General features: G+C 34.8%; 1 protein-coding gene across 1 annotated transcript; it reads left to right on the forward strand.

Annotated features, from left to right (window-relative positions):
* Nucleotides 1-299: 299 nt before the first annotated feature.
* LOC110038115 (BTB/POZ domain-containing protein At1g55760-like) lies at nt 300-6,431 on the forward strand. The gene is made up of 4 exons (XM_020742885.1): nt 300-731; nt 1,771-1,919; nt 2,081-2,196; nt 5,623-6,431. Exons 1-4 carry the CDS (start codon nt 604-606, stop codon nt 6,223-6,225), a joined length of 996 nt encoding a protein of 331 aa, XP_020598544.1. The 5' UTR covers nt 300-603; the 3' UTR covers nt 6,226-6,431.
* The last annotated feature ends 5,669 nt before the right edge of the window (nt 6,432-12,100 follow it).

The raw sequence follows: 12,100 nt of genomic DNA on the forward strand, positions 1-12,100 counted from the left end.
AATTTAAATAAAAAATAGAGACTAACATTTTTGTAAGAGTACTTTTTAAATAACCAGCTCGCGTAATATGAGAAAATTGTCGCTCCGACCTTTAAGCAAACCCTTGGCAAATTTCTAGAAGTCCAAAGTGCGTAATTTTCGCTTTGTGGGTACCAGGGCTATTTTATATTGTCAATGAAGAAGCAAACATAAAAGCAACGCAGCCGTTATGCTCAAGCCAGATGAACGGTTCTGATTTCATCACTAACTTCGCTTCTGTTTTTGGGAGTTGTCGAAGTCAATAAAAGGAGCAGGCTTCACAACACTCGCTGCTGTGATCAACTTTTCTTTTTCCCCTTGCATCGCTCCTTAGTTACTGGAGTAAAAGGAATTCCACACCATTCGCGTGCTGGACTCATCCACTTTTGGAGAATCAATAAACCCTAACATCTCTTTGAGATATTAGGGAGATTTCAGTTTCGAACATAGTTCTTCTTGTCGGTGATTTGGTGTTGATGCGGAAAAAGGAAGTGAGGCAAGCTGGGAAAGGCCGGTGAGCTGCTTGGCATCTTTGATTGCATAAATGAGGTCGCCGCAGCGATCGCGGTGGCATCATCATCGCTGATGGCGAGGATGAGCGATTCGGTTTATCGAGTCGATACTACACCCAGGCTCGCCCAATGGAGGATCGATGCCCTCTCTTCTTTCACTTACCGCAAGTCGGATCCTTTCAAGATTGGCCTCTGGAACTGGTTCTCTCACTCTCTCTGGATTTCGATTAATCTTCTTATTTGTGTTTAGCTATGATGAATCCTCTGTTCATTGCTATGTGTTTGAATTTTGTGAATTAATTAGGAGTAAAGCTATGGATAGGCTTTTTAGGGGTTAGATTTCTAGCCTCAATATCGGCGCTAATAAATTCATTTCGATTCCACGGTGAAACATATTCAAGCATCAAGTGCACAGAATTCAAGAAGGATTGAAGTTCATATACGAATTAATAAATTTCTTAATATAATCATTACATAATATTCACTTATGGAAGCCACGGAATTGAATAATAAGTGCAGAATATATGCTAATTATTTGTTGATCTCTCATTCATGCTCATACAACAAAAATCATCTCTAACTCGACACATTTCTTGTTTTTAACATAATTATTATATCAAATGCAGTATGAATGTCATTTTGTATACAACAATTTTCTCTTTACACAAGATTATTTGTATAATTTAAGTTTTATGAATGAGTAACCAAACTTTTAACATAGAGAATCATATAAAAAAAACCGAGTAAACACACTTTCAATACAGAGATTTAATAAAACTGCACTCAAGTAAGTTCAACTCGAACTGAATTTGATTCTTTAGTTGGTTTTTAATTTTGATTTGAGAATCAAGAAAGCTTTGATAACATGAAACCAGAATGAGAATACTAACAATAATCAATTTAGTAATTGCGTGCTAGAAGCTTAAAACAATTTGCTTTTGTTCATCAGTGTTTTTTATTTATTTTATTATTTGTTATTTTGTTTCGTAGAAAAACTTTTTCTCCATCAAATTGTGTCCTTTTCCCCGATGTGAGAAAATTCAGTAATGATTAGATATTTAGATTTATACCCAACCTTTGAAATGATGGCCACTTCTTTCCCCAGATTTGCTGTAAAGCTATGCAATCGCTTCCTTTGTTGCAATCTTGTGAATTACTTTATGTTTTTGCCCTCTTTCAATTTGTTTTTATAGTGAGTTAATCCACTTATTGCCATTTTTATGACCTCAACTTTGACTAGGTACATGACCTTGGAAAGAAGCAGGCAATTATTTGTAAAGTTATACCCAGAAGTGTCAAACATGACATCGGAGCAGTCTCCAATTGCTTCCTTTATCGTCAAAATTGTCTCATCCTCTGCTACAGATCGCAGAACAATTGTTCATCCAGGTCTAATTCTTCTCCATTTTCTTATTTCTGTTATCTACTTTTACTTCCATTATTCATGGTGTTGGATTTCAGGTGTCAGCAACAAGTCGTAGAGGAGGTGGGAACCGAATGACTGAGAAGCTTTTAATTTAAGCTTAGCTGAAGTATTATTTTGTTTTCAGGAATTAGTGACAAGCAGCTAAAGAATAACGACTACTTTGTCTGGGCAGTCGACAACTTTGCAGGGAAGTTCGTTATTGACGTTGAGTTCCTTGACCTCAAGATTGTGCCGCCATCTGTGAGTAATTTTTCCTTTGAAGATTGTGATTATGTTAAATCTAACTCATGCCAACATTAATCATTATATAATTTGGAAAATATTACTAAAAACACAATATATAAATAATGATTTTACATGGTTTTAATGACAGTGACACCAGTGGGCTCCTTTCATGAAAAAATTTTTAGCTACAGATAATCGTATGTGCAGAAAACCGATAATGATATAATACATTGTGGACTTCAAGTGTACTCCGCCATGATTGATTGTCCGTACATACGTTTATCCGTATAAACTATTTTATCACTTTCAAGTGATTGGCTCAATAGAGCATTGTATACGCCGATATGATGCCTAAAAGTTCTGTTGTACTATTAATATTTTTCTTTTTCGATTCTTCCGAAGAGTAGAGACAATTAGAGGAAAGAAATATATCTAGTAAATATAGATTGAAGTAAATAAAGACTGGTGCGAAGCATGTGGATGGCGGAACTGGCATTAATTTTCAGGGTCGGCAAAATCACAAAGTAGTAAAGGGTCTGGAACCGGCAAAAAAAAAAAAAAATTTTCTTTAAGACTAAAGTATGTGACGAGATAAATTTATTAATAGAGAAAAAAAAAGCCCTATAATATTAAAATTATATAACATTCTTATGATATTAAAAAATTTTAATTTCAGTGTCGGCCTATTCAAGTGAGCCTAGTCCCGTTACTCAAAAGGATAAACTTTAAATAATTGTAAAAGTTAGTGTTGTGATATGCAAATGTTTCTGTACTGCATTTTCTCAAGTTATTAGATCTGTCAACTAACTAACATCACTTCTTTACAACAATTGTAAACTGTGTTATCTTTTCCTTACGCTGATTAATCTTTTTTGGTCGCTCCGTTAAATTTACATGCAAACAACTCTTACACTACAAGCGGACTAAAGTCATATAGTAGGGGCCTTTCTTCAAAAATTTTATTCTTTTATGTTGTTCTCTCTCCAAATAAACTTTTTGGAGTTTTTTCACCCTCAATATACGGTTTTACCCAATTTAGTAAGATTATCTTATTAGTTATTTATATTTTTTTTCTAGAAATATTATATATATCCAAGGGCCGAACAAGCTTTTTTTTTTGAGGTGGGGCAAATTTATTATAAAAAATTTTAATTTTCACATTTTATATAATATTTTTCTATGCTCCTAATATGATAAAAACATGAAATTTATTATAAAAACGTGAATTAAAACTTTTGCATTTATTAATATTCAATCTCTTTTGCATTTTCTTTTCTGTATTGAAAAAAAAAAAATTATATGTTAATGTGAATATTCATATTAAATATAATTTCATGAAAGTCTAACTGTAATGTCAATCTCAAACTAAATACAAAAAATATATATAAAAAAAACTAATAAGTAAATATATGTGAAATAAATAATAAAAAAAGTTTATACATTGAGACTAACTATAATTCATCTCATGTTTTTAGTTTCTATTTTGGTTAGCTCAAATAAACAAAAAGTTTATGTTTTAAATATAGGCATTTACATACATACCACCCAATTCTAATGTATGTACACATCTAACATATAAAAATCACTTTTTACATTTTTAAAACCCAAATTTTCCATATACAAAAGAATCATTAAATTAATATTTTTTATCACTATCTTAATTTTGAATAAGTGAAATACTTTTTTTTATGCACAAGTAAGATGATATGTATGTAAAACTTGAAATTTAGGTGTTAGGTATGTGTATACATAGGAATTGAGTAGTATGTATGTAAATTTCGTAAAAGTTGTGAAAGCTCATGGTGTAATTTAGTCCCACGTCGTTTTGAAAAGAGATATTGCTGCTGCTTAAATGAGAAATATATTATCTTGGGAATAAACCACCTCGCTGTGCTGTTATAGGCCATTTTTCCGTCAGTTTAAGAAAATAATAATTCTTTTTGAACAGAAATTAAAATTTAGATCAGTAAATTTAACATTTATGTATTCTTAAATTATCGTCTAAGAGCACTAACAATGAAGGTTTTTCTAAATTCCAATATTAATAAATTTGTAGTTTAAATGAGAATTTTTTCGCGAGTCAATTGGGGCAACTAATATAGTTAAGAGGGCAAATGACAATTAAATTGTATCTTTCCTAATAGCATGCATGTCTGCACTCCGCACATTTTAATGTGTGTGTCTGTGCACGGTTCGAGCCTGCGCATCTACAGTGCGAGATGTGGTTAAAAATGTGATGGTGGCTGGGGGCGCATAGCTTTCTTTTACTTATAATTTGAGGGCTCGTGCTGTCTTACCATTAGGAAAATACGTTTCGGCAACTTATCCGTTAGGAAAATACGTTTCGGCAACTTATCCGAAAATGTGATTGGGTTTTTACATTAAATGCTGTCCGCGGGCCGCGTTTCAGAACAAGCTGCTTATCTAAATAAACACAAACTGCCCTAAACACACTGTAAATTTTTAATATTATGAGCTCTGTTTGTCTTGTTATACCATACTTTATAGTAAAGTTGACAAGCTGCAGACTTTTCTTCATGCTAAACACCCTTCATGTCTTCCAACATTTTGTGATAACTTCAAACGGAATGGTTTGCCAGCATGAGAACACAGAAAAAAAAAAAAAGTGGAAAAACATTACGGAAAACATCAATGTTTAAAATACTGATGATTCTTGACCATTGTTCTTAGAGAGACCAAAACCAAGAGATCTTTAATCCAAGAAAATCTTATAACTTAGATGTCATTCTTGGATGCAGATGCTCCATAGTTCCATGGTAATTCCACAACCGTTCAAACTTATGATTCACATTGGATGTCTGAGATCCAATCCACTCAAAGCTAAACAAATTTTACCATATGAGGTAAATTATGATCCCAATTGGATAAAACAGATCAAACAGGCGTAAAAAAAGCAAGATTTAAATACATACCACTTAATTCTTACTTATTTTCATTTCTAACACCTAAACCAACTTCTACATTCCACCTTACCTATTCATGAAAAGGTATATTTCGTTTTAAAAGTTAATAGTAGTGGTATTTTTGATGAGATATGAATGGTTATGGTATAAATGTGGAAAAAGCAAAGTTTAGATGTTAAGCTTGGCATCAGCAAAACCATTTAAATGAATGATTATTAAAATGTGTTAGCATAGAATTATAAGATTCCAGCATATGCTAAATATTGAATTAGTTTATTAATTATCATTGAAATAGATAACTAACAAGTAAGTGAAACTAATGGAAGATTAATTGACGTATGGCTTAATATTTATTGATCAACATAAATCAGAAACTTCTTTGTTGGCTTTTATTTTTTCCTCCCTTTGCTGGCTTGATCAAAGCTTGTCTTCTGACAAACCTCAATCAAACATTCCCTAAAATTTGTTGTCTTTTCAATTCTATGCATTGAATCAATTAACAGTCTACTCTTGACAGGGTGGGGAGCCCTCATCCATCTGGTCTGGTCAACACATCCAGAAACATTCTCCCATCACTTCTCTCAACTCCCTCAGCAGGATGCTTACTGACAGCATCCATACTGACATCACCATCAATGCCAGCGACGGCAGCATTGGCGCCCACAGGGCTGTTCTTGCCACAAAGTCATCTGTCTTCCAGAGAATGTTTTCCCACAACCTCCAAGAGAAGAAGCTCTCTACTGTGAACATCTCCGACATGTCCTTAGAAGCCTGCCAAGCCTTCCTCAACTATATCTATGGAAACTTCCAAGCTGAGGAGTTTCTTAGTCACCGTTCAGCTCTTCTCAGAGCTGCTGATAAGTATGATATCTCCGACCTCAAAGAAGCTTGCCATGAGAGTCTCCTGGAAGACATTGATTCGAAGAACGTGCTCGAGAGGCTCCAGATGGCATATATATACCAGCTGCCGAGGCTGAAGTCCTCTTGCTTGAGGTATCTGGTTCACTTTGGCAAGATTTATGAGATCAGTCAGGATTTCAATTTGTTTCTGCTTAGTGCAGATAGAGAGCTCATAGCTGAAGTCATACAGGAAATTCTTGCTTCCTGGAAGGTTTTCTAGTTAGAGCTTCTATGATGTGTTGATTGGGTAGTGTAATGGGTTTGCTGTAGTGATGATCGTTACATGTACATATAGATTTGTTGGTGGGAGGTTGTGCAGAATTCATTTCCAATGAAGAGGTGTGAATTCTTTGTTTTCACATGTAATACTTTTGGGCTGACCGTGGTTCCTTCATAAAATATATTGGGAATGAATAAATACTTTCTACACCATCCAATGAATTTTCATTAATTAGTTAAATGTGTGACCCGAATCTTGTGAGTGCTGCTCGCCTTAATAAGATGTTATGAACATACAAAATGAAGGCTTCTACTGTTGGAGTAATTTTATAATAATTTTTAGATTACAATCTGAGTGATCTTCTTTGTCGGCTGAGTATTTTCCTTATAAGGTGTTCTTCAGTAGTGTATAGATATCTCCTTCCTTTGTACGAGGACACACTCACTTTCTTTAGTTCAGTGTTAAGGTTGACACTCTTCACTTGTAATATTTCTCTTTCGATGGGTTGAATTCTTCTCCTATGCACATAGTTTTCCCATATTTTTTTATTGAGATTTTTATGGGCTTGACACACCTAAGTTATTTATTTACATACCCAACATGTGAAACTTGTTATTTACTTGTGTAACACTCAAATCCCCTTTCTTTGCTCCAAAATAGCCTTCCGTCAAAATGTTTCACTCGCCGTCTATCATCTCCAATTTTTTTTCTCCTTCATGTATGTTCTTATCTTTCCTCGTTTTCAAAGGGCCGGCTAAAGAAAATCGGCGTCTTCTCTTGTTTGCTTTTGGGCCAATAGTCTTCTTCTCTTTTCATATTCATTCGCCCACATCTTTTCGAAAATCTTCTCCACTTTTAGGTCGGTGAAGACCTTCCTTAGCTTCCCTTGTGAACCTTTTTCATATCTTCCAGAGCTTTGAAATATCAACAAGATTAGGTTACTACTTGTGGCTGGAGGAGGAAATCTTAAATGTTGTACGTGATCTTGTCCAACTATCTACTATTGCTCTCCTGTGTTATGTCTGGTTATGTTTTGTTGAACTATTTTTTTGTATATTTTAGTTTCTGAGATTTCATTTTATGAAGATTTGCTTCACGTTGCATTTATGCTTTCCAGTGCTAGTTGAAAAACTCTCCTTTGTTGCTCAGTTTGATGGGTCTACAATTGGTCGCATATGGGCTTTTCTTTTTTAGTTGTATTTCTTTTAATCTTTTCTAATGCTAATATCTCTTATATAATCTGTTACACGAGACAGTAGTCCACTATCCATCTAGATGACTTTAATTTCCTCTCTGCCCTTATGGAAACTTCCATAAGCATAACTCGCAAAGTATCAATCGAATCAGTATCAAACTTCTAACTTAATCAATAAATGCATTAAATGATTTGGCCTTATTATTTGTATTGTGATGATTTGTCATGTTCGGTGAGAAATTTCTTCTCGATCGCTTGTAAGGCAAAGCAAATAAGTAAGAGTGATTCTGAGTGCTCGTAATGCATAAATCAGTCAAGTCGCATTCAAATTGGCATTTAGTATATTCATTAGCAATAACCACATCAATCATTTAATCTTTTGATTTTCAATACAATGGAAAAAAAAAATTAAGCTCTCCTAGAGATAGCGTAGACATACCTGTTGACCCCATTTTTATGAGATCTTCATTTTCCTCTCACTAGAACCTATGATCTAGCCAAATGACTTCTCTACTAACTCTCCTAGAGGACCAGTATTGAGGCCTTCATCACTTAAAAAATTCAAACCTCTTCTTTTAGTCTCATGTCTATGATTTTGAATTCTCGACTCTTGTTTGAGTCCATTGACACCAATATATTGAAACTCAATATGAGCTCCCACAAGGATTGTGAGTGCCCTAGGCAATCAGTTAAGCTTAATATTTATTCTTAATCACATCTTTGGTTCGAGATGAACTCAAACATGTTTAAAGTTCATCTTAAACCACGATTGAGTCTAAATTGAAAATAAAATAAGAAATTAAACAATGAAAAAATAAATCAGATTAATGTTGGAATTAAACAGATGAATCAATAATCAAGAAGTATTAAATTCAAATCAAATTTAATATTAAAAACTCTATCAAATTTTATAATCCTAATTAAATTGCAAATTAAACATAATTAAAATTAAAATGATAACAAATTTATAATTAAATAAGAATAAAAAAATTATAATATAAAAGAATTTAAAAATAACCTAAATGAATTCTCAATAAAAATTTTAACAATTGTAATCAAATATAAATAAATATTTAAATATAAAATTAGAATAATAAATAAGCTGAATTTGAAAGATAACTAGCTCAATCCTTATATATTTAAGTCAATTAAAATAATTTCATAATAAATAGAATAAAATGATTCAATTTCTAAAAAAGTAATAATAAATAGAATGCTAAAGATAAATTTACAAAAAGTTTAAATAAAAAAGGCTCCTCTAATATTTAATTAAAGCAATTAATTAATATCTACCCATTTCTTCTCATCTCACCGCCAATTCACTGCCATCTAGCCAGACACATCATCAATTTGGGTTAGGTGGCTTCCAATGCAAGCTATCCTCTCTCCCTGCACCAAATTCTACCAACTCTTCATTACAGAAAACTCAAGGAATTGGAATACTAGCAAAGAAATTAGGCGATCAAAAGAGAGAATTCCTTCCCAACTAAAGAAGAGCAAGAGGTATTTTTCACTCGGCAAGAGGTTTTTGATTTGGCCTCTTTCCCATAAGGGAATGAATACCTAAATCCACCAAATCTTCTTTACAGAAAAACCAAGGGATCGGAATACTAACAAAAAAAATTAGGCAATCAAAGAAGAGAATTCATTCTGAGCTAAAAAAGGGCAAGAGACATTTGCCACTCTGCAAGAGGTTTTTTATTTGGCCTCTAACTAAGAAGGGAACGAATACCCAAATCTACTTATCTCTACTTTACAGAAAACCCAAGGGATCAGAAAACTAGTAAAGAAAGAAGATTGTAATAGAGAGAATTTCTTCCTAACTAAAGAGCAAGAGGCATTTAGCATTCTGCAAGAGGTTTTTGATTTGGCCTCTTGCCAAGAAGTCAACGAATACCTAAATCTACCAACTCTTCATTACAAAAAACCGAAGGGATTGTAATAGTAGCAAAGAAATTAGGCGATCAAATAAGAGAATTACTTCCAAACTAAAGAAGGGCAAGAAACATTTCCCACTCGGAAAGAGGTTTTTTTCTTGCCAAGAAGGGAACAAATACCTAAATCTACTTAATTTTTCTTTACAGAAAACCCAAGAGATCGGAATACTAGCAAATAAATCAAGCGATCAAAAGAGAGAATTCCTTCCTAACTATAGAAGGGCAAGAGGCATTTCCCACTCGGCAAGAGGTTTGTTATTTGGCCTCCTGCCCTTCTTTAGTTTTTTTCTTTCGTTCTTTTCGAGTTAAAAAAAATGGTTTTGATTGGGTTGGATGTTATAGGATTGTAAGCAGCCTTAGGTGATAAAAGAAAAAAAAAATGGACTCCAGACTCAAGAAGGTTGGAAAATTGAATTTAAGAGAAGCAGCAGCAAAGGCAATACTGCGTGCCGTGTAACAACATGGACATGTGTTTGTCGAGTTGAGAAGAGTTTCGAAAAGCACCATCTTCTTCTGCATCCTGTGCCTTTCTCAGTGTTTTAGCAAAGTCCTGCCTTATAATCATCTTCAAGGAAATCTCCACTGCAAAAGATATAATTGTGTTGCATTACTCGCAAAAGGCGCTTTCACTGAAGCAGATAGTTTCGAGCAAGGAATTCTAGATTCCGAATTTAAAGTGAACTCCACCGCATGTTCTTTGCTAAACGAGAATATTTTAACTTTTAGCATCTCTGGTAAATATCTCGTAGAGTTGGGATTTGGGAACAAATCAAATGAGCATACATGATGACTTAGGCTCGGTTTGGGGCCGCATTTTTCGAGCGTCGCGGCCCCACAAATTGGAAAGTTAAAAAAATTTTCGCGTGCTTTCCTTCCGCAGCAGCGGTTGATTGCCGCTAAAAGGAAGAAAGCTGGCCGCGGGGTCGACCCCGTGGCCTGGCTTTCTCGAGCAGTAAAGGCTCCTTTGCCCCACTCGTTTGCCCCGCTCCAAATCCCCGCAAGGAACCCTAACCCAATTTGGGAAACCGCCTCTTCTTCCTCTCTTCGTGCAGACTCCCCCTTCTCCTCCCCCTGTTCGGGAAACCGCCGCCCCGCTCGATTGTCTCGCTCCGAAGCTCCTGCTCGCTAAGTTGCCCCCTTCGCGAAGACTCCCCTTCTCCTCCTGTTCGGTAAACCACCCCTTACTGCTCGATCGGCCCTCTCGATCATCCCGCTCTGAAGCCCCTGCTTGTTGCTCCCTTCGCGAAGATTCCCCCTTCTCCTCCCCCTGCTAGGCCGGCCGCTGCTCGCCTTCCAACGTCATCGCTCGGGTGTTTTGTGCTGATCGAAGCAGCTAGCCCCGTTCTGCCCCGCTCAAAACCGAAACCTGAAGCTGGTATTTCTCCTCCCAAATTTTTATCCCATATTTTGTTGTTGTTCTTGTTTTTAGACGATGTGCTCTGCAAAATGGATGAATAACAACTGCAATTAACATCAAAAGAAAATATTAGATATATACTTGCATGAACTAGAACTTATGATTCTTACTCTAATTTCAAAATTTATCAAACTTGCATGATAGAGTGCTAGATATGTTCTCTCTATAGTTCTTTGGTACTTATATGGATCCGCTAAACAGGACAAGTCTTTTGTTTATGTATTTATTTTATCTTTTTTTTTATAATTTAAATGGTATTGGATTGCTAGCTTGATTGTGGTTTTATCCCATCTACCTTCTCCACAATATGTTTTATCCTTGATAACTCTTATTAGTTTCATAAACCTTTCATGTCTGATTCCAGTTAAAATTTGCACTCATGGACATTTCTTATATTTCTCCCATTGATATGTTGCACAGAACTTAATTTTGTTATTTGAATAGTTTTTGTACAAAAAGTAGTTTTTTTTGCTTTTTCGGCTGGAGCAGAGCTTCCCATTTATTGGATCATAAATTGCTTGGACTAACATTATGACTAACATTATAACCAATGTGCTTGGACTAACATTATAACCAATGTTTCTCTACAATTTGAGATATTCTATATGCTATTTTTGAAGTTTAGTCTGGCGGAGTGACCACCTCATTATTGTGCCAAGAGTGAACTTCAGTTCTAGAATACGTGAAAACCTGAGATATGTTTAATCGACCAAATAGTACTTGATATTTGCACAAGTTTGATTTGATTTTTTACTTTGTAATTGATTTTAATTTTGCGTTTCATGGCTTTGTTTTGATTTAGTCATAACATAAATAATAAATATAAAGAGGTTGCTACACCTGCATTGTGGGAAAAAGAAACAAAAATACATTTTGCGATCTTTGCTTTAAAGAGATTGAACGGGGAAATAGACCTATGACCTTTTTCAATAAAGAAGAGTGGCAAAATATTATCAGATGTTTCAAGAAATGTACAGGCAGGGAGTACGACAAGTTGCAAATGAAGAACAAGTGGGACCAATTGAAGAAGGACTGGAAAATTTGGAAAGAATTGAAAAGGGGATCTACAGGCCTCAGTTGGGATGGATCAAGTGAAACGAACAGTTGATGCACCTGATGAATGATGGGCTGACAGACTTGCGGTGAGAATTTTTTATACATTTTGTAATTTTGTATCTTCATATGCTTATTATTAATTAGGTGTTTATCAATTTCCATGTAGGTGGTGCCCGCTGCAAAGAAGTTTAAGTTTTCTGGAGTAGAACCTGAATTTGAGGAGAAATGCAATGTTGTTTTGCTGCAATGGTACTGGAGCAACTAAGGGCT

This window comes from Phalaenopsis equestris, unplaced genomic scaffold (assembly GCF_001263595.1).
Source record: "Phalaenopsis equestris unplaced genomic scaffold, ASM126359v1 Scaffold231161, whole genome shotgun sequence".
NCBI lineage: Eukaryota > Viridiplantae > Streptophyta > Magnoliopsida > Asparagales > Orchidaceae > Phalaenopsis > Phalaenopsis equestris.

Coding starts and splice junctions, on each gene's coding strand:
- LOC110038115 (XM_020742885.1), top strand. CDS start 604: ATGGCGAGGATGAGCGATTCGGTTTATCGAGTCGATACTACACCCAGG. Junction 1,920..2,080: donor CAGAACAATTGTTCATCCAG/GTCTAATTCTTC, acceptor TTTTGTTTTCAG/GAATTAGTGACAAGCAGCTA. Junction 2,197..5,622: donor TCAAGATTGTGCCGCCATCT/GTGAGTAATTTT, acceptor TACTCTTGACAG/GGTGGGGAGCCCTCATCCAT.